This window comes from Onychostruthus taczanowskii, unplaced genomic scaffold (genome assembly GCF_017590055.1).
Source record: "Onychostruthus taczanowskii isolate IOZ18803 unplaced genomic scaffold, ASM1759005v1 scaffold78, whole genome shotgun sequence".
In the NCBI taxonomy this organism is placed as follows: domain Eukaryota; kingdom Metazoa; phylum Chordata; class Aves; order Passeriformes; family Passeridae; genus Onychostruthus; species Onychostruthus taczanowskii.
In genome coordinates, this window is record NW_024505671.1 from 560,179 (window position 1) to 579,201 (window position 19,023).

The 19,023-nt window shown below is 40.1% G+C and overlaps 1 protein-coding gene across 5 annotated transcripts in view; it reads left to right on the top strand.

The window, feature by feature from the left end:
* Positions 1 to 19,023, top strand: part of UTRN (utrophin) — a 341,969-nt gene that overhangs the window by 38,815 nt on the left and 284,131 nt on the right. For all 5 annotated transcript variants that reach the window (XM_041423524.1, XM_041423522.1, XM_041423525.1 and 2 more), the window contains one exon: positions 18,158 to 18,219. In XM_041423524.1, the coding sequence (XP_041279458.1) occupies positions 18,158 to 18,219 (62 nt within the window). The remainder of the gene's footprint in view (positions 1 to 18,157; positions 18,220 to 19,023) is intronic.

The window sequence follows — 19,023 nt, forward strand, 5'->3', positions numbered from 1 at the left end:
GCAGATTTTTGCAAAATTGTTCAGGCACAACCCTCTCTAAAAGGTTAGTTGCCATCCATTTCTAATGAAGAAAGCAAATTAATGTGATCTGTTTAGTTGCTGCAAGTAATTGTGAACTTGGATATTTGAAAGCTAATTTGTATTACTGAATAGAATCCAGTTTGTTTTTCTGATTTTCTATAATGTAAGTTTTGCATTGTATTTTTTACCAAAAAAAGTGCTACTAATTCTTGTTGTGGTTTTTCTTTCGGTGGAAAAGTTGTAGGCTTTAGCTTGCTGATGACAATTTGGGATTGAAGGATAGTATGCTGGAATTCTTAGTCTTGTACAAGAAAGCCATAAAACTGTCACCTGATGTCATTTCCATACCTGTTGCCATAAAATCTCATGGAAGCATTCCTTATCTTATCTACAAGCACTAACTGCAGTAGCTTGAAAAAAAAGTTCTGAGTGTGGGTTATGCAGATAACTTTCCTGTGGGAACATGCCTCAACCTTTTGTTTAGTAGTCTTGAATGCAAGTAGAGTCTCCCACAATGTTCAAGCTCATTTCTCCTTAATAAAAGTGAAAGAAAATGTAGTTGGTGAACTTGAGTATCGAATGATGGTGTATTGATGGTATACTTTGCTGCATTAAGAAGCAATAAATATGCTGTACAGTTAAATAGAAGCACGTATTTTATCCTTTCAGTTTTTGATCTGTGAACAGAACTTATTGTACAGAAATTGTTACATTGTCTTGCAGAAAGACTTGCAAGTCCTAATACCTAGACAGAATTAAACCAATCACGGTATGCTTCTTGTATTTTTAGTTGATTTTGATGCTGTTTGATTCCTGTCTCTAATATAGTTGTGGTATATTCTTGACAATAATGAAGCTGTCAGTTATTCCCGCTTCAGTGCACAGTGCCAGCCTTCTGTTGGAGGTGCTTTTCGGTTTAAGTAATTTATCTGCCTGTCACTAAGTGGGGGGAAAAAAGCTTATTTTAACGAAATGCTTTTTTAGTTTTGTATCTGAATGAGAAACCAAAGTATTGCTGATAATGCAAGATGCTAACTTTCCAAGATATTTTGTTTTACAATGGATTAATATCAGAAAACAGTGCTATTTAACTCATTATTAGAATGAAATTATTTGCATTATAGTGAGCAATACTATAAAAGACTTTATAGAGCGTTCACCTTGCTTCTCTGGGTTTTTTAAAATGTCTTTGGTGGCTTTTTTTTTTTTTTTTTTTTTTGGTGTCTTCTATTGTTTTAGTTAAAGTAATAAAAATAACTCTTAGAGTTTGGCCTTAGGAGTTGAGCTGGAATTATTTTATGGCCAGGTAAACTAGCTTGCTATCTTATTGGACATCCTTCTGAGCTAAGGGGGAAGATTTTTCTGTATAAATTGCTGTAATTGTGCCTTCTTGAAGTTAATATTGTCTTTCTCTGCATAACAAGTTTGCTGTTCAGCCCCTGTGGTGGGTTGACTTTGGTAGCTGCCAAATGTCCACCCAACTATGCCCTCACTCTCCTCTCAATTGGACAGAGGGAGAAAAATGAGACTGAAGGCTCATGGGTTGAAATAGGGGTAGAGATATCACTTGCCAGTTGGAACTGTGGGCAAAACAGACTTGATTGAGGGGAATTTTTTTAACTTACTGAAAAATAGTATAGGATAGGGTGAAACAAGAAGAAAAAATGAAAACACTTTCTACCTCCCCGTCTCCATTCTTCTCGAACTCAATTTCACTATTTAATTCCCAAATCCTTGCCACCCTCCCCCAGTGCCTGCTTATTTAAATTGCATCTTCATCTGGAATGTTTTTTGAGAAAAAAGCTGGAATTTCTTAGCAGACATACAGTCAACTCTTGCAGTCAACTCTCAGCAAGAGTATGAGATTAAAAACCCTATGGTCTAAAAATTTTCAGATGGTAGAAATGGATTATTGGTCTGAAACAAACTTCAGATATAGCTGAAAATGATTCAAAGCTTGGTTTAGCATATATGTTAATGCTTGTGGGACCAGGGTTTGGCTGACAGTGTGTCCTTGTGCCTTTCTTTACAGTGTGTGACTCTCAAACCTACACAAATGAAGCCCATGTTTGAGGCATGCAGACTTGCTTTGAGTGCTTGCAGCATCTTAGAAATGGTCCTGGCCAGCTGCTAAGCAAGTGCAGTGTTCTGCTGCTTGTGATGGCATCAACTGAAGGAGCCTGCAGGAGCAGTGAGGCTGGCTCACAGCCAGCAGGAGCAGGGGATGTTTGCTAGCCCCTTTTGCTGAAGTCCTGCCATGGTGTTCCTTATTCCTGCTTGCTGCCCTGTTTCCAGTCCCCTCTGCATGCTTACTATCCCTCCAGAGGGATAGAGGGTGAGTCAGAACTCAGTGACAACATGTATATTCTATCAGCCTTGTCCTGCTCAATATCCTTGAACATTATACACAGCAGAGTAATATCAGGTAAATAATTAGCTACTGTTTTGACTGTGTGAATGTGCTCTTTTTCTGTAAGATGGGAGACTAGCCAAAAAATTTACTCTAGCCACTAAACATAACACCCCACAAAAACCAGCCCTACCAAATCCAAACAGAACCAAACAGATCTGTGTATACAAATTATCAGTGGCTGAAGGAATTAGGAAAAATACATGTTCATTAGTTCAGTAGTTTAGCATGCAGTCCTGCCAGGGCCATTGCTCCTTGTTCAATTCAAAATTGGATGTGACACTGTAAATAAATTTCTAGCCATCTTATTTTTCATAGTGTGGTCTGGGAGAGCAGAGCAAAATTGATGCTAGAGTTGGTAGAAGCTCCTTGTAAAATGGTTCAAACAGCAACAGGTCTTGGGGAAATGCTCTACTGGCTTAGCACTAGCTCTTGAAGACTTTTGAGACAAATAGATAACCTCTGATTCTCTTGTTTTATTATTGACTGCTTTGCAGTGGAAGAGTGCTTTCTCATGTCTGATAAATCAAGGAAGTTTTTTTCTTGTTTCTGTCTTTGCATATTCATTCTCCTGTTGTGTTCTCATGTCAGTATAAGTGAGCCTTCACCTTTGCAAGAAACAAACCAAAAGTGCAGTTAGGAAAGTTAAAAGTTCCAAACCAGTTTCTTATGTTGTCAAAGAAACTGGGTTTTTTTTTTTTTTCTTTTGGGAAATCTCCCTGATATAGGTAAGTGACACAGTGTGTGTTTTTTAACTTCGCACAATTATGATTTTGCTGCTGCTGTGGTGATTTTTTGTGTAACCTTCAGCTTTTCTCCTTTTGTTATGCTTAAATACCTCTTTGAATTTATTTGATAAATATCTTCAATTTCTCAGGCTTGTTTTATTTTTCCTGATCTTATGACACTTCTGCATTTGTGTCTTAACTCTTCAGGTTTTGTCTTTACTGATACCTGCTTTCTGTCTGCATCTTCCTCCTCCCCAAATTATTTTCTGCTGTCCTGTGATTTGGAGACTGACATGATCCAGATGAAGAACTTGTGTCATAATTGATAAAATAAATACAAACATGCATGTTTCATCCTTGGGCACTTTTAGTCTTTCCTAATTCTTCCTTCTCTCCCAAAAATGAGTATCCTCATATACTGTTTTCTTGTGTGGCTTCTTTTAATATGTTAAAATTAGAGAACAAAAGGTAGAAATTAAAGTTTTTCTTGAAGATTTCAATATTTTATTTTTCTATAATGTTCATGTCTAAGAGGTGCAGTTATTACAAGTGAGCAGCTGGAGTTCTCTGTCATCCTCTAATGCTCCCTTACTGAGCCCAGATTTTATTCTGCTTCTGAGGGATTAGAAGGTTGGTAGTCAGTATTAATTGCTTTTCCTTTTTGCAGCCATGTAAAGACTTGAGGAATAACAGTGAAGTGTTGTCACATGAATAGAAAGAGTGCAACAATGTGACAAGACTAAAGTTTCTGAGCTTTTATTTGCTCAGTTTTTAGCAAGTTGTTGTTTATAATATATACTTATCTCTGCAGGGCTGCAGACAAGTCTCTCTCTCATGTAGAAGGTTATAATTAAATGCACCAAAATGGAAATATGCATAAAGGTTGCTAAGTCATCTCTAAATTATGCTAATTCTTTTGAGAGCAAAAATCTTCACATATATTGCCTCTTTCCCTAGCCTCTTTAGAAGTCCACTCTGACTCTTCCTTTGCACTTTTCCCCTTTCACTCAGTTTTCACTTGTCATTTACAAAATTCGAGGCCTCTGTTTCTGAATAAACTGAAGGCTGCAAGTGCCATTTTGGGAAGCCAGTCATGCCAGTTCATAGATGGACTGAAATGCTGCAGAGTAAATCATATCTGTATTGCCTTTTAAGCAGAGCTCTTCTTAGCTGAATTTTGTAACTTTGAGATGGAGCACAGGCAGTATTTAGGAGAATCATTCTATGAAGCAAAAGAAAACTGTGTGCTTCTGGCCACTTGAGTTGCTCATCAATGTGAATTTTCATTTCCAAGCCTGTTGGACAGTGATGATGTCTCTTGTGCTGTTTGGGTAAGTAGCAGGTAGATAGGGGACTGACATTTAGGATGCATTTTGTTCTGCTGCACCAGCTTGCAGATGTGTGTACAGCTGCAGGAATTCTTTCTTTTCTCCCTTTGTGGTAGGCTTCATGAGCACTTGGCTTTTGTGAGGGATCATTCTTCTGCTTGTGTGTCAGTGGTGGGCAGCCTGAAATATGAGCACTGTACTGCAGCTTGTTCCATGATCTTCAGACAGCAGTGTGCATGAGTTCATATGCCCTTACATACACCCTTACTACTGTTTCCCACTTCCTTGCTTCTTTGCAGCTTAAAAAGTTTTGTTTCTTTTTTTGTGCTGCTGCTTTGCTATTGTGTTCTGACAAGAAAATACTGTAACTTTAAGAGTTGCCTTAGTGTAGCAGTACTGTGGAAAATTGGAAATGGTAGTTGACACAGTGAAATTAAAGGTCTTCAGGTATGAAGGTCTAACCTGTATTATGTGAATTCAGCTTCTTATGTCATTGTGTCAGGGATGAAAATGGTGTTTGGGATGTTTCTTAAAAAAAAAGTGGTTTTGTGATTTAGTTTTTTAGGACTGTTGTCCAAAGGAACGAACAGCTGAAGAAAAATCTTGTAATAATTTTAGTATTAAAGCTGTTAAAGTTTTTGAACTGTATTTATATTAGTGGTTTAAGATGGTATGTTAAAGTGGGACAACTTAAAAGTTGTAGCAAATTTCATCAATCACATTGTTTTTGCTTTTACCCTGTGTGATGTAGGTAAAACTGTGAGAAGTACTGAAGTTATTTGCGATAGTTAGCAATGCAAAGTGTTGAAGGTAAACTTTTTTCCTTTTTGACTTATAGAAATGAATTTTAAAAATGGAGTTAAAAGTACTTTCTAGATGCATTCCCCACTTTTTCCCCACATCAAGTTTATAGTACACAAAGCTAAAGATTCAAAGGCAAGTCATGTGACGACAGCAGCGTCTTTAGGATATGACCTTGTGATTTGTTCTGTTTATTTGACCCTGTCCATACCACCTGTCCTTTTTGTGAAAGGTAATGTTTTAGTTTCAGAAATAAAATCTGTCTTCTATGACCTTCATTGAGGTATTACATTTATCTGCATAACCTGAGAGTGTGGAATGTGTTGCTGGTTTTTTTTTTTTTTTTTTGCCACTGAGCTTTATATAAAGTTTGTGGTAAATTAAATGCATCATTTTATTGAGACTTTGAAATTCTTGTAAATGTATATGAAATTAATTTGTTGTAGTAGTTTTCTCATCAGAAGTGCACAAACATGTTAAATAGTAAACTGGCAAACTGGCTTCTGTTAACCCTTTGGGGAACCACAAGAGTTTTTCTTTTCTTTCATATGGAGCCAGTCTTTTTGTATGCTTCTGGGAGTACATCTTTTCCTTAGCCTGTTTCTTTTCTCTCCCTCATTTGACCCTTTACTCTGAGCAGTAGTGAATCAGTTACTACTTGTAAAGTAGCAACTTTACAAGTCGCTAAGCTATGTTGGAGGAGTTGGCTTTGCCTCACCAGAGCTGTCTGGTACTTGGGAGTGTTTGCATGGGTAGGTCTGACAGAACTCATGTGTGCCTGGCTCTTTGGAGAGCTGGGCGTGTGCAGAGAAGGTGCTGAGGGGTAACTTCAGACGGGGATGTTGTACTGAACCCGACTTTTAAGCACAGCTCTTGTTCTAGCTATGCTTATAGCATGCATTTTGGAAGATTGGGAAGTACTTGTTCAGTAGAACTGTTTGTAGCTAGAAATATTATTTGACACTACTTGCAAATAGCTTTTCTTTCTGGGGTAGGGTGAGGATGGGGGTGTCAAAGCCTCTAGAAGAATTTCCCCCCTTGCCTTATGTGACCCAGAGATGGTGATCTTGTTCTGGCTTTTTCTGGGATGGGGGTTAAGGACTGATCTTAGTCTACTATGACACCGGAAAGTTGTAAGTATTTTTATTGATTAAAAATGTCCTGAGTTTAAAGATAAACCACTGAATTGAGGAAAAGATTTTGTGTTGCATCAAATCCTTTTGTCTGCTGCAGAGGCTGTACTTGATGTCTTGGTTTGCTGTATAGCTTGCCTTTCTTGCTGGCAAAGAGTTGATCTCCCATGCACTTGTCATAATTTCCTCATCATTTTATGTAATTGTGTCCACAGGTACATACCATGAGCTAATACTTCCTCCATAAGCACTTCTTTAATGGTGTTTCCTCTAAAATACCTTATTTTCACATTCTGGTTTGCAGTTCAGGGATCTCTCCAGCCATAAATTATGTCTCTCTTTTTGTGGACTCTTAATTCCATAAGCTTGTCTTGGCTTTTTTAGCCAGTTTATACTAGTGCCCTTGTTTTTTTTGTTTCACTGGTGGTTATCATCATTTTGGTCCTCAGGCTAGCAACATTCAGCCTGCAAGCTCTGTCCTTGCTGAGGCATAGACACCACCTGTCTGCTTCGGGGACATTGACCTTTGGCAGAGGGCAAAAAAACTGAATCCTGAGCCTGCTTGTTGCCTGACTTTAGCACTGGGAAGGCATGCAAAAGAATCCCCTCTGAAAAAAGCACCCAGGACAGGATTATACCTGTGAGTGATGTACTGGAATAGTTGCCAGAGGCAGCAGTACTAATATGACACGTAAATATCAGTTTTCATTAGGTGATGGTTTTTTGTTGTTGTTTAGCCAGTTTCTGTATAGGTAAAGGTGATGTGTCTATTCCAAATTGTACACAAAACCACTTGAGATGTTAGAGTGACAGAAATCAAAGTCTACATTTGCACAGGCTCTACCACAGTTCTGTTCAAAGCTTGTCATTAAATAATTAAAAACATGGGGAATGGGATGTATGCATTAATCCTTTGCCTAAACAGTGGGCAGCTGAAAGCCTATGGCACAGGTTCTACCAAAGGCTTGGTAGGCTTTGAACTTTGGACTCCTTTTGACTTGGTTGGATTATATGACAGTTTGGATTGGAAGGGGTCTTAAAGACCTTCTAGTTCCAAACTCTCTGTCTTGGGCAAGGACAGCTTCCATTAGATGAGGTTGCTCAAATCCCCATCTAATATGGCTTGGAACTCTTTCAGGGATGGGGCATCCACAGTTTCTCTGGGCAACAGGTTCCAGTGCCTCATCACCCTCATAGTGAAGAATTGCTTCCTTATGTGTAATCTAAATATATTCTTTCCCTTTCAAACATTTTCTTCTTGCCCTATCAATGTACTTCCTGATAGTCTCCCTCCCCATTTTTCTTGTAGCTCCCCTTTAAGTACTGGAAGGCTGCTCTTCTCCAACTGAACAACCCTGGCACTCTCAGCCTGTCTTCAGGGGATAGATGTTCCAGCCCTCAGATCATCTTTGTGGCCTCATCTGGATCTGCTCCAGCAGGTCCTTGTCCTGCCTGTGCTGGGGGTCCCAGAGCTGGAAGCAGTACTCCAGGTGGAGTCTTAGGAGAGCAGACTATCTTCTCCAATTTTTCTGACACTACTGGGAGTAGTATATCCTTAAGGGTCTTTCTGTATTGAAGTGGGAAATGCTCGGTGGGCTCACACTGGTGATGAGTGCTTGCTTGATTGCATAAATACCTGGTTTAATGTGTTCCAGATATTTGTCCTGCAGTTGCCAAGCAGAGTTTATGTACTTTCAGAGCAGTTAATCAGGAGGGGGTTCAGCTTTGGGGACTAATTAATGACTAAGCCAGGGAAGGAAATGAGAGTTTAATTAGGATATAGGATTAGCAGTGCCTCAACTTACTGCTGTTCTGATCAAATGACAAAAGAAAATCTTATGTTTGCCAGAAGCCATAAGAAGGGACCATTCATAATACTTTACTCCAATTTCTCTTTTATTTTTTCCTCTGTTAAGATGTCTCACTAAAAAGACGAAGTGGCTAAGACACCTTTATGACTGTTTCTTCTTACGTCTAGAGGAAGAACCATAATTTTGTCATGAGAAAAATGCTCAAGGTTTGCTCAGCATTTCGGTTTCTGCACAAAGGTGCAGAACCTTCCCCAGTGCTGCAATATTCCTTGGCCAGCAAAGGAATGTAATAAAGGAAATGTAAATGTAAATAAAGGAAATGTAAAGGAAAGGAAATAATTTATCTCAAGAATTAGACTTGCCCTTCACCTAATCTTCCTTGCTAGGGCTGGGTGGCAATATAAGACATTTAGCATTCTTTGTGTTGGTCATGTGGAGCTAAAAGCAGGCAAACTTACAGTTGCCTGTAGTGAACTTTCTGGATTATTTTAGGGATAGAAATGAGAGTATTTGGTGTAACTTGCACTAACAGATACTTTGGATTTAAATTCTTTAGTTATCCTGTTTATTCTTTTTGCTTGCTTGCGTCTCCTTCATCTTTAGAGCACTACTACACTATGTGACTTTTAGGGGCTTCCTTTAAACCTTCTATGTTTCAGGTTTCATCTTAGTAATAACAAAGGTTAATAGGCTAAGGTAAATAATTTATGGGTATCAGTGAATGATCCTTGACAAAATAATGGAATAGCCAAAGAAGCTCAGACTTGGCCTGTCTGGAAACAAAATAAACAATTTCTGGTTTTTTTTAACTTCCTTTGTCTATTTGATTCCTGTGAAGACTGAGCTTAACTTGGTTGTCAAGATTGGCATGCAACAGTTTCCCCCAGTTCTATCTTCGAAGCATTGCCTGCCCAGGAATTTGTAAGGGTAGCATCACTCAGTATGAGTCTTAGTTGTGAAGAATTGAAATGTGCTAGTCAATTGTTATAAGCTGGACAGAAGTGTGTAGAAGCTTTGTTACATAGTTGAAGTGAAATTATTTAGCTTTTCACTAAACGATATTGCTAAGTGCTATGCTCACACGCCCTTTTAATGCTTCCAGGGATGGTGATTTCAGCACCTCCCTGGGCAGCCTGTTCTAATGCTTGACCACCCTTCCAGTGAAGAAGTTTTTCCTAATATCTAGTCTAAACCTTCTGTGATGCAACTGGAGGCCATTGCCTCTTGCCCTGTCACTTGTTACCTGGGAGAAGAGACTGAACCCTACCTGCCTACTGATAAGGTCTCCCCTGAACCTCCTTTTCTCCAGGCTAAGCACCTCCAGCTCCCTCAGCTGTTCCTTGTAAGACTTGAGCTCTGAACACTTCACTGTTGCTGTTCTCTGGACTCAGTCCTGCATCTTAATGTCGTTCTTGTAGTGCTGGGCCCGAAACTGGACACAGGATTTGAGGTGTGGTGTCATCAGTGCCAAGTACAGGGAGATGAGCACTGCCCTGGATCTGCTGGCCATGCTTTCTGACACAGGCCAGGATGCCACTGACCTTCTTGGCTACCTGGGCATACTGCTGGCAAGTTTGTGAAAAAGGAGCTTGCCTCCTTTCTCTGTAGTTCCTTTAGGCATGAGCCTGCTGCACATCCTTGGCTGTGCTCTCTCATCTACTCAGAGCTGGTGATTCCACACCTGGAGTACTTGGTCCAGTTCTGGGCTCCCTGTTACAGGAGAGATGAAGAACATACTGGAGTGAGGGCCACGATGATGATGAAGGGACTGGAACAATTCTCCTGTGGGGAAAGACAGAGAGCTGGGACTGTTCAGCAAGAAGAAAAGGATCAGAATCCAAGGGATGCTACTGAAGTTTATAAATATCTGAAAGAAGGCTGTTAGGTTCTTCTGAGGCCATTGAAAGGACAAGAGGGAAGGGGATCAAACTAAAACACAGGAAACTCCTTATTTTTTTTTTTTTTGTTAAAACCCTGTTTTGGGTTGTTCAGAGAGGTTGCAAAGTGTCTGTCACTGCAGATGTTAAAAATCTGGCTGGACATGGCCCTGGGCAGCCTGCTTTGTCTGGTGAGTTGGATTAGACAAATGATCTCCAAAGGTGCCTCCTGGCCTCTACCATATTGTACTTTCTACAAAAACGCTTCACTCAAAATTTTACTGAACTTTCTGGGAACAATGCAAAAAGCGGTGGATTCATAGAGGTGAAAGCTTGCTTAATCCCTGAGACATCCACATGAAATTGCCAAAAAACTTACATTGATATTACAGTGATTATAAGAGTCACTGAATTCCACTGGATGTATAAAGTATACATGCTCATTGTTTTTGGTCTACAAATCTTATGCCAAGTGGTAGTGTGTTAAGACTTTGTAAGGACACTTCTTTACTTTTTTTCTTAATTTCTGAGTTAATTATAATTGGAAAGTTTCTTTTTTTATTACCTTCCATAGATGAAATACAACTATGAAATCAAGTGGGTGGTTTGTTTTTTTTTTCCCCTTAGGACACATATGCTATTTTTTTTTTTTGGTCTTAAGACTGGATTTCTAAATACTGTCAGATGTTTGAAGCAATCAAGCACAGAAAGCTAACACCTTCTCTTTGTGTAACTCAACTATTCAAGGTGTTGTGATTGTCTTCTACACTGGACTGCTAGGAAAGACTTAAATTCCATGGGGTTATAAATTCCATTTCTTTTTAAATAACTGTAGTCTGCACACTGCTGCCACTTAAGTGGGTCCTACATGGTCTGTATCCAGAGATGCTTGGTTAACTTCCTTTCGGAAACATCTGAATAGCACTTGTGTAATTTTGAAAATGTTAACAGCATACAGTTTTTTGAAATCTGTTGATTAAATCGATTTTCACAAAGAAAGTGGGATACTCTTATTAGACTTGTCTTCCTGTCTTTTTTTTCCCTGCACAACTAGTTCAACTTGTAGTAACTAGTGGAGGTTTAATCCAGTATTCATAAACCTAATTGTGTGTTATAAAGCTAAGTAAGCAGCTAGAGGCTGTGTGAACATACCAGTCAAATATGCCAGGCAGCATGTGCATGTGAAGGACAACCTGGGGCATACCCAACCACGTGTAGCCTGTGCGCTGGGATGGTGTGAGAGGCCAGAGAAGATGCCAGCAGCTGGCACTAATGGGGCATCCACTGATAAGTGGGAGGCCAAGCGTTCTTAGTCTTCACTTTAGGAAACTGGAGCATGTAGTTATATGTGGGAGCTAGGTATTAGTATTTAAATCTCAGGAATTGGCTTTGTTCGTAATTAGCTGTTGACCTAGAGAGTTTTAGAAAGGAGTGATGATACACTCTAGGAACTTGGGTAAAAGAGAGGCAGCTCTGAGGGGGTGGATCAGGAAGGGCTTTAATATTTGGAGTGAAAAAATAGGGAGTGAGGAGATTTTAGGGTTGCAGCCTAAATTAAATTAGGTTGTTGGAAAAGAAAAATAGGAAAACTTCTGACTGAAAGAGTTGGGATAGAAGAGACGCTGGAATTATGAGTGGCAGAAAAATTTAGTGTTGCGAATAACTTTTCAGTGCTACTATCTTTACCTGCATGTCACTGAGAACAAAATAACATTGTCTTTTGTACTGTGAACATTGTTTCCTGAAGATGTTCAAACAAGGTTGTTTGTGATGTCTGCCTGGTTTGAAACTCTGCCATAACTAGAAGAGAGCTACTTGCATATATACAGTTTATGGCTTGGATTCGTTCTCTGTCCAAGCAATCTTGTTTACTTGTGCCTGTGCAGGGTCTCTGACATCTGTTGTCTCTACTTCATTTTTGGCATGCGGAGGGGCTTTTTTGTGGGGATGGCTCTTCTGTTATGCAGAAGTTAAGCTAGTTGAGCACAGCGATCCCTCTGACCTTATATCCTGTGAATCACCTCCACAAGTGCAAGAGGGCCTAATAACAGTTCTAATTTGGGCAGAGAAAAAGGAGCAGATGGCTAACACCAACTTGTAGATTCCATTTTCTTTATAACCACTTAGAAATTCAAAGACCTAATCTGTGCTCATAACAAAACCAGCTGTAGTAAATCTAGTTTGTGATTTTGTGTTCATACATTTACTTTGTTTTTTTTTCCTTTAAGTCCCTTCCTCAAGTTTGTTGCTTAGAAACATCTTCTTTGGTGGATTTTGGCAGGAATTATCTGCCTTTCTTTCCTCTTTCCATGTGCTGGGCATTTTGTGAAATGTGTGCTCAAATGTATTTGTATTATATGTGAAAGCTTCACAGGGCTGTCTTGCAGTGGGAGCTGAAGCTGCTTGGTTTGACGCGGTGTTAGGGACCCGTTGCAAGCTGTTGCAGTGACATGTGGGGTTTCTGGCTCTGGTGACTCACTGGAGCAGCCTTGTGTACTGCCTGCAGTTCTGGAGCAGCTTCGGGACGCTGCTTAGAGCTCTTGGGTTTGCACTGTCATCCCCTGAAAACAGCAGGGTCACTGGCTGACTAGCGTGGGCTGAGCATTATTTCTGTCTCCTGAGAGCTTGGTTATCTATACCTCCCTTTTAATCATCATTCCAATGTGCTGAGACGACAGCGTGGCGTGTTAGGTTGCTTTTGTTGGGAGGTATGGAAACAGCTATTTTAATGTTCCTTCAGCTGTGAAGATGCCTTCCTCTAGGTTATCAGTTGCTGGGGGATTTTTTGTTGTGAAGTAAACACAATTTAGCTGAAATTTACAGTACACTTTGGTGAGAACCAGAGGGTGGTCCTCATTACTTGTCTATGGTGTCTTGTTTTTGGTGGTGTCTGCTGTTGGGAAACAGCAGGTAGTGAGAGGTGCATGACTTCACTTTCTGCCTTTTTTTTTTTTTTTGGCTAATGCTTGTATTCTGTAGTTTGGTCACTAAAGAAAACTTACAATTTGGATAACTGTTGTTACTTTTTTTTAGATACACTATTAATATTACTCTAGTTTTGCCCAGCTGCTGAAGTTAGAGAGAGAAGGAAAAGCAATGAGGGAAAGCTTTGTGCATACCACTGATTGCAGAAATTAAAATTGCAGCACAAAGGTGAAAGTTTACAAGCAAATTATGTGTTGCTGGAGCTATTTTTTTCTACCCTGGTTGTGCAGGAGAAGAGAGAATATGCATTACAGTCTCAACTTTTGCTTTTTGTTCCTTTAAAAACCTAAACATCTTACCTTCCCCCTTTCCCCCCAGTCCTTAAAAAAAGGGCCAACCCAAAACCAGCTGATAAAGATTATTCTGTGTTGATAAAGTCAGCAGCCAGTACTCACAATGAGCTCAGGGGTTCTTCTTTGAGCTTGGTGGTTGCAAACTGGTGCTTCATGGCTTGGCTTTTTGCTTCTTGCTAACAGGGATAAAAACGATACTGGTTTCCGTGCTCGAATTTTAGATGCTTATTTTGTGTCTTTTGCTATATGGATTAATCTGAGTTTAACAAAATGATAGTTGCTTTCAAAAGGCTTTTTCTGTCCAGGAATACAAACCTCATGCCTCTTTTTGTTACTGTTGTCAGGGTTTCATAGGTGTGCAAGTCTTGGGAGGGGTGGTATCTACGATAGATACTCCCCATTGCCTAAAGGCTTGAGCAAAGGGATGTTTCTAACTTCGTTACATTCCAAGTGTCTTAATTGAAACCCACAGGCTAATTCTTTCTTTTATTTCTAAATTCCTTTGCTGAGAACCAAATAATGAGGTTGTGAAGGCAAATTTAAGTCTTCAAATGTGAGATGACCCTTGGTAATGTGTGCTGGAGTGGTTGGGCAATTTCTGTACTTTATTTGCCAATCAAGTCTATGCTTCTCCAGGGCATTTTCATTTTAGTGCTGTTCTGCCAGCTGTTTTGGGTGTGATAACTTCTGTCTTTCAAAAGCTAAATGATGCAGTTCTGTCATGCAAGCATGTAATGTGTTTTGGGGAAATAAGAAAGCTCTCTTTCAGCATGAAACAGAGGTTGAGTAGAGGACAAACCACAATCCAGTGAGGGTTTTGTTTTTACCTCTATTTTTAGATAATTTAGATTCCTCTTTGCTCTCCAACATGATATTCGCGAGGTAATAGATTGGACTTGAACTGTGTTTTCAAGGTGCCTCAAATGAAGTTAAAGGACAGTGTTGTGGGTGGAGGAGGTGTGTAAGGGTACAGAAGCGGCTGCGGGGGGCGACTGAGTGCCAGGACACAGCCTGGGCATCTGATCACAGGAGCCAGTTGTTCCAAGCACGCCCCAGTTGGGTGGGCATACATCATCTTGTGTAACAGAAGCAGGCATCTGGGATAGGAAGCTCCTCTTCTCTCTTTTGTCATCACAAGAGTTTAATTTTGTGTGTGTGTGTGTGCGTGTTTAGGTTTGTTTTTATTTCCTCTTAAAGGAACAAACTGTTCTGACATTGTCCATTACTAGTCCATTAAGTGACTGGAGGGCAGGCAGAGAGAGGAAACAGTCAGTAGGTAATGAAGCAGAATTTGGCCCTGAGTCAGTCCTTGGCTTTTATTGTCAGGCTGCAGCAGTGTGAAAGGAAACAAATGTTTTAGCAACTTGGTGAATTTGTTTCTCACTGGGCTGTAACTTGCTGACATTTTTAATGTCTTGTGTGAGAAGTTGACTGGCTGGATTGCTGTGTGCTTTGCTGAATGGTGATATTGTTTTTTTACTGAATGTGGCTAATTTGTTATCTGAATCATAATGCCAGCCTCCGGGGGTTAGCCTTACAAATTTGTAGGAATCTATAGAAAATTACTTTGAGGGATAAAATAACTTGTCAATGTTGCTATCCAAGTATCAGCATTTCAGTTTGGTTGTTTTTTTTTTTTCTTTCATGGGTTTATAGGAGAAAGCTTGACAAGGCTGTAGCTGTAATAGCCAGTTACAAAAATCTTAGTTTCAGAGACTTTTATAAAGCAAACATAAGAGTAGAGTCTGACTGGCAAGGGTTGTCTGTGGATTTTATAACTGACCAGGATGTTTTAGGAAGATGGGACTTGTGGGGGTTCTTATTCCTTGCTTAAGAAATAGAAAGGATGCACTGCTCCTTAGGGGATAGTAGGGGTACATACATTCATGTTCTTTCATTCACCAAATCTTTTGTCATGACTAAGTACTTTGTGATTATCAAAGTGGTGATTTTTGGTGGATATTTTTCCTTCCCCTTCCTAGAAAACCCTTTTTTTTGAAAAGAGCGAAAAGGGGCTGGAGTTTTAGTAAGTGATGTGTGTGCTACTGCAGCACACCTAGCAGGAGCACTGCCACAAACTAGATTGTGGTGTTGGGGAGCAGCTGTAGGGGCAAGGCCTGCTGAGGGAGTCCTGGCGGGCTGAAGCTGGGAATGCTGAGAAGAGCTGTCGCCTCCTGACATGCATGTCCTCGGGAAGAGGCTGAACCCTCCAAGAGTGGGATGTGTAGAGCTCCTACTGCACAGGATTTATAAATGCAGGACCCTTTTCATAACTTTTGAACAGTCATATGACTGTTTTTGGCCTCTCTGTTCTTTGCCATTATCATGCTAAGGAGTAATAAGGTAAAAAGAATGTGATACTTGGAACTGTGGTGTTACTCTTCATTCTCACAGATGCTAAAGGGAGGAAGAAGGCAGATAGAGCCTTAGGAAAGCATCATGGTACATAGGGATGTAGATGGGGGTGTTGGCACAAAAAGGGGCAGAGTGGTTAATGAATGGTGTTTAAATCTCACTTTGTTCAATACAAATAGTATTTGCAGTTAAAGCTAATGGAAAACATTGCTCCAACAGTGGCAGTTGGACCAATCTGGTCCATTCCTGTGTCTTAAAAGGAAAAAAGAAAATACTTGTAGGGGAAAAATGGATTAAATATATTTAAAACCAATTTTTTTTAAATTTCATCTTGTCTGCCAGACTCCTGTGAGATGGATACTCAGGATCTACCAGGAAATTACTTAGTTCTATCAGTCTTTGATGGTAAGGAACTGTAGGCCACTGAGGGTAAAAGACAGGGTTAACAAGGTGTCTTAGGTAATTATACACTGAAACAACACCTTGAGTTCCATCATTCTGAGTATGGCATGCTGTGCAAATGCTACAGCTATCTTGAAGCTTGCTCAGAAAAACCTTTTCAGTCATTGGGCTGTCTTTGATGTTCAGTTGAGCTTGAGGTGTGACTCAAGAGTGGGGTCTGTTGGATCAGCTTTAGCTGCCAAAGAGGAAAGGTATGGAAGGGTGAAACAATGGCTCCTGGCTGACATGCACCTTTGTGTCCTAAGCAGGTTTTTCAGCTGTAGCCTAAAAGAAGCCCAGAACTAAGGTTTTAATTTAAATGAACAATTTCATACAGTTTAAGTTTTTCCACTATCATGACACTTTATTTCTTAGCAATGTGACTTCTTGTATCTGGACTGAGCTGTAGCCACTATTCCTTGCTGTTAGGTGAGACTTTCCTGGTTGTTGGTTTCTGTGTGTAACAGTTTTTTTGGCTAGATATATTAGATGTAAATACATAGATAGTGTCGGCTTCCATGTTTGGCCAGAAATGAGAAATGTTGAGGTTTTCTATGTAAGAAATCTTCTGGTTGTATTCTGTGATTTTTAAATTTATTTTTTTAATATCTGGATTTTATAGATGAAGCCTTATTGTCTCAATTGCTGCTGAGGTATATGATCTTGTAAGTGGTGCTTTAATCATAATCTGATATTGCTTCAGAATGCATAAATTTTCGTGATTGTGTGAAGTAGAAAATTTGAGTTGCAATCACGCTTTTTCTATGGCTTCATTCCAAGTGCAGGGACTGTTAGTCTGAAAACCATTGTGGTTTGCTGCTTTGTGGAATAGATTCTGGGAAAATTGATGCCAGCTGCCACCAAGAGGTTCTGCAAGAGAGTGTTTGAGACAGCGGTGTGTTGTGGTTGCCTGAAGGGCATCTCAAGATTGGTCTGCCAAGAAGCTGGTGGTGTTTTGAAGAGCTCTTGGAGACTCCTGATCTGGGCTGCAGCTGTCCAGCAGTTTTCCTGGTGTAAGGCTCTGACTGCCCTGGCTGTGATTTGTGCAGGGATTTGGAGGTCGAAACCTTTGACAGGCTACATGTATGTGTTTTCTTGTCTGCAGCAAGCATACCTGGAAGTCTGTTCTGGGTGAACCTCCCTTGCCTAGATGGGTCCTGTGATAGAGGCAGGAGTGTCTGTCCTGTGCTGGAGGTGACTCACTCTGGTTTAGTGGCACAGGCTCTGTAAAATTGCAGGTGACTCCTAAATGGCTTCCTTAGGCATCTTGGGAAGCTGCCTTCCCTCTGCCCAGCTGGAGGCCAGTGCTCCTCCCTCTGCTCTGACCTACAGACTTGCCTGCCCTTCTTCCTTGTCCTGCTGTGTCCTTCTGGCTGTCTCGCAGACCCTAGGTGGTGGCACTTTGGTGTCACACCAGCAGGACATCTGAAGGGAAGGGCTGCTGAGCCCTTCCCACACCTTAGCTGAACTTGTCTGTGATCACTAACATGCCTCTGAACCTAGGTGCAAAAGCAGGGTGCGTAAGGCTGCCTGTGTTTCAAGGGTTGTCCTAGTAGCTTTGTCTCAGAGGCTATTATCTGCATCAGAGGCTTGAGTAAGGGCCTCAGCACCTTTTGGGGTAAAGCATTCAGGCAAAAAGGTGTTGACAAAGTCTGTTAATTAAAAGCCCATGGTTTCATAGGTTGTTTTTCACCAGATGGGAAGCTTGTGAATTTTATGCATCAGAAACCCGCTTGGGAGGTGCTGTGAGGCCGATTCTAATGCAAAGGAGCTGCTGTGGTTACTAGCAAAGGCAGAACATTTGTGTGCCTCTGCAAGTACTGAAGTGTTGTGGATGGTTTTACAGCTTTATTGACAGATAAGGCAAAAAATTCTCCCACTTCTCAGGACAGTGTTTAATGTGACTTCTATTGAACAATCTAGGATTAACAAGAATGCAATTTCACTCATTGTTTTCTAATTTTCTCTCTCCAGATGAACACAATGATGTACAGAAAAAAACCTTTACGAAATGGATAAATGCTCGATTTTCCAAGGTAATGTTGGTTTGGATGTACTACTTTGTTTTGTTTTGGTTCACTGTTTAGAATAATTGATTAAATATATTTTGCTCTTATTCTTGTTGAATACTCCTAGTAAAATGTCAGTGTGTAGTGAAAACAGATAAAATAGTGTAGTGTTCCCTCAATTTCCTTGTGCACATAAACATTTGATACTATATTTTAAGAAAAAATGAACTATTCTGATACATTAACAAATGGAATCTTTATTTGCATGAGCATGTCTGTTTGGTTTTGTTAAGTTTTGGTTTAGTTCATTTCTAAGTGCAGTTTTCAGAGTGCATTGCAGCAGATTTTAAACCTTCATCACTGTGTTTCCTCCATTGCTGAGTCAGCTTTACTTGCTCTGCGAACCTCTAGTTGAAGCCACCTGGTGTTGCTACTCGAGCCTTGACTGAAATTTTATATAATTGCTTGCTCATTTTGAATTTTCCTCAGCTCTCATGCTGTACAGCTCTCATTTTAATTCTCTTTACTGGCTTGAACCTTATGGAGGATCTTTAATGGTTTAGGATGATAAAGGAAGTGACATTTGCTTTGGAATGCTATTTAAAGCCTGCTTTTTACACTGTTCTGCTGATAGGGAAAAATTACACTTTGCCCAGAAACATAAACGTTTGTGGAAAGTTTTCCTGCTTCATAGTTGGAATGTGTGAAAGAACCTGTAATATTATCAGAGTAAACTCATGTTTTTTTCTGCCTAGCGTGGTGCTGCAAACGGGATAACTACTCTTTTGCATGCTCTTATTGAAAAGTGGCATGTGTGTGAAATCGTGAAAG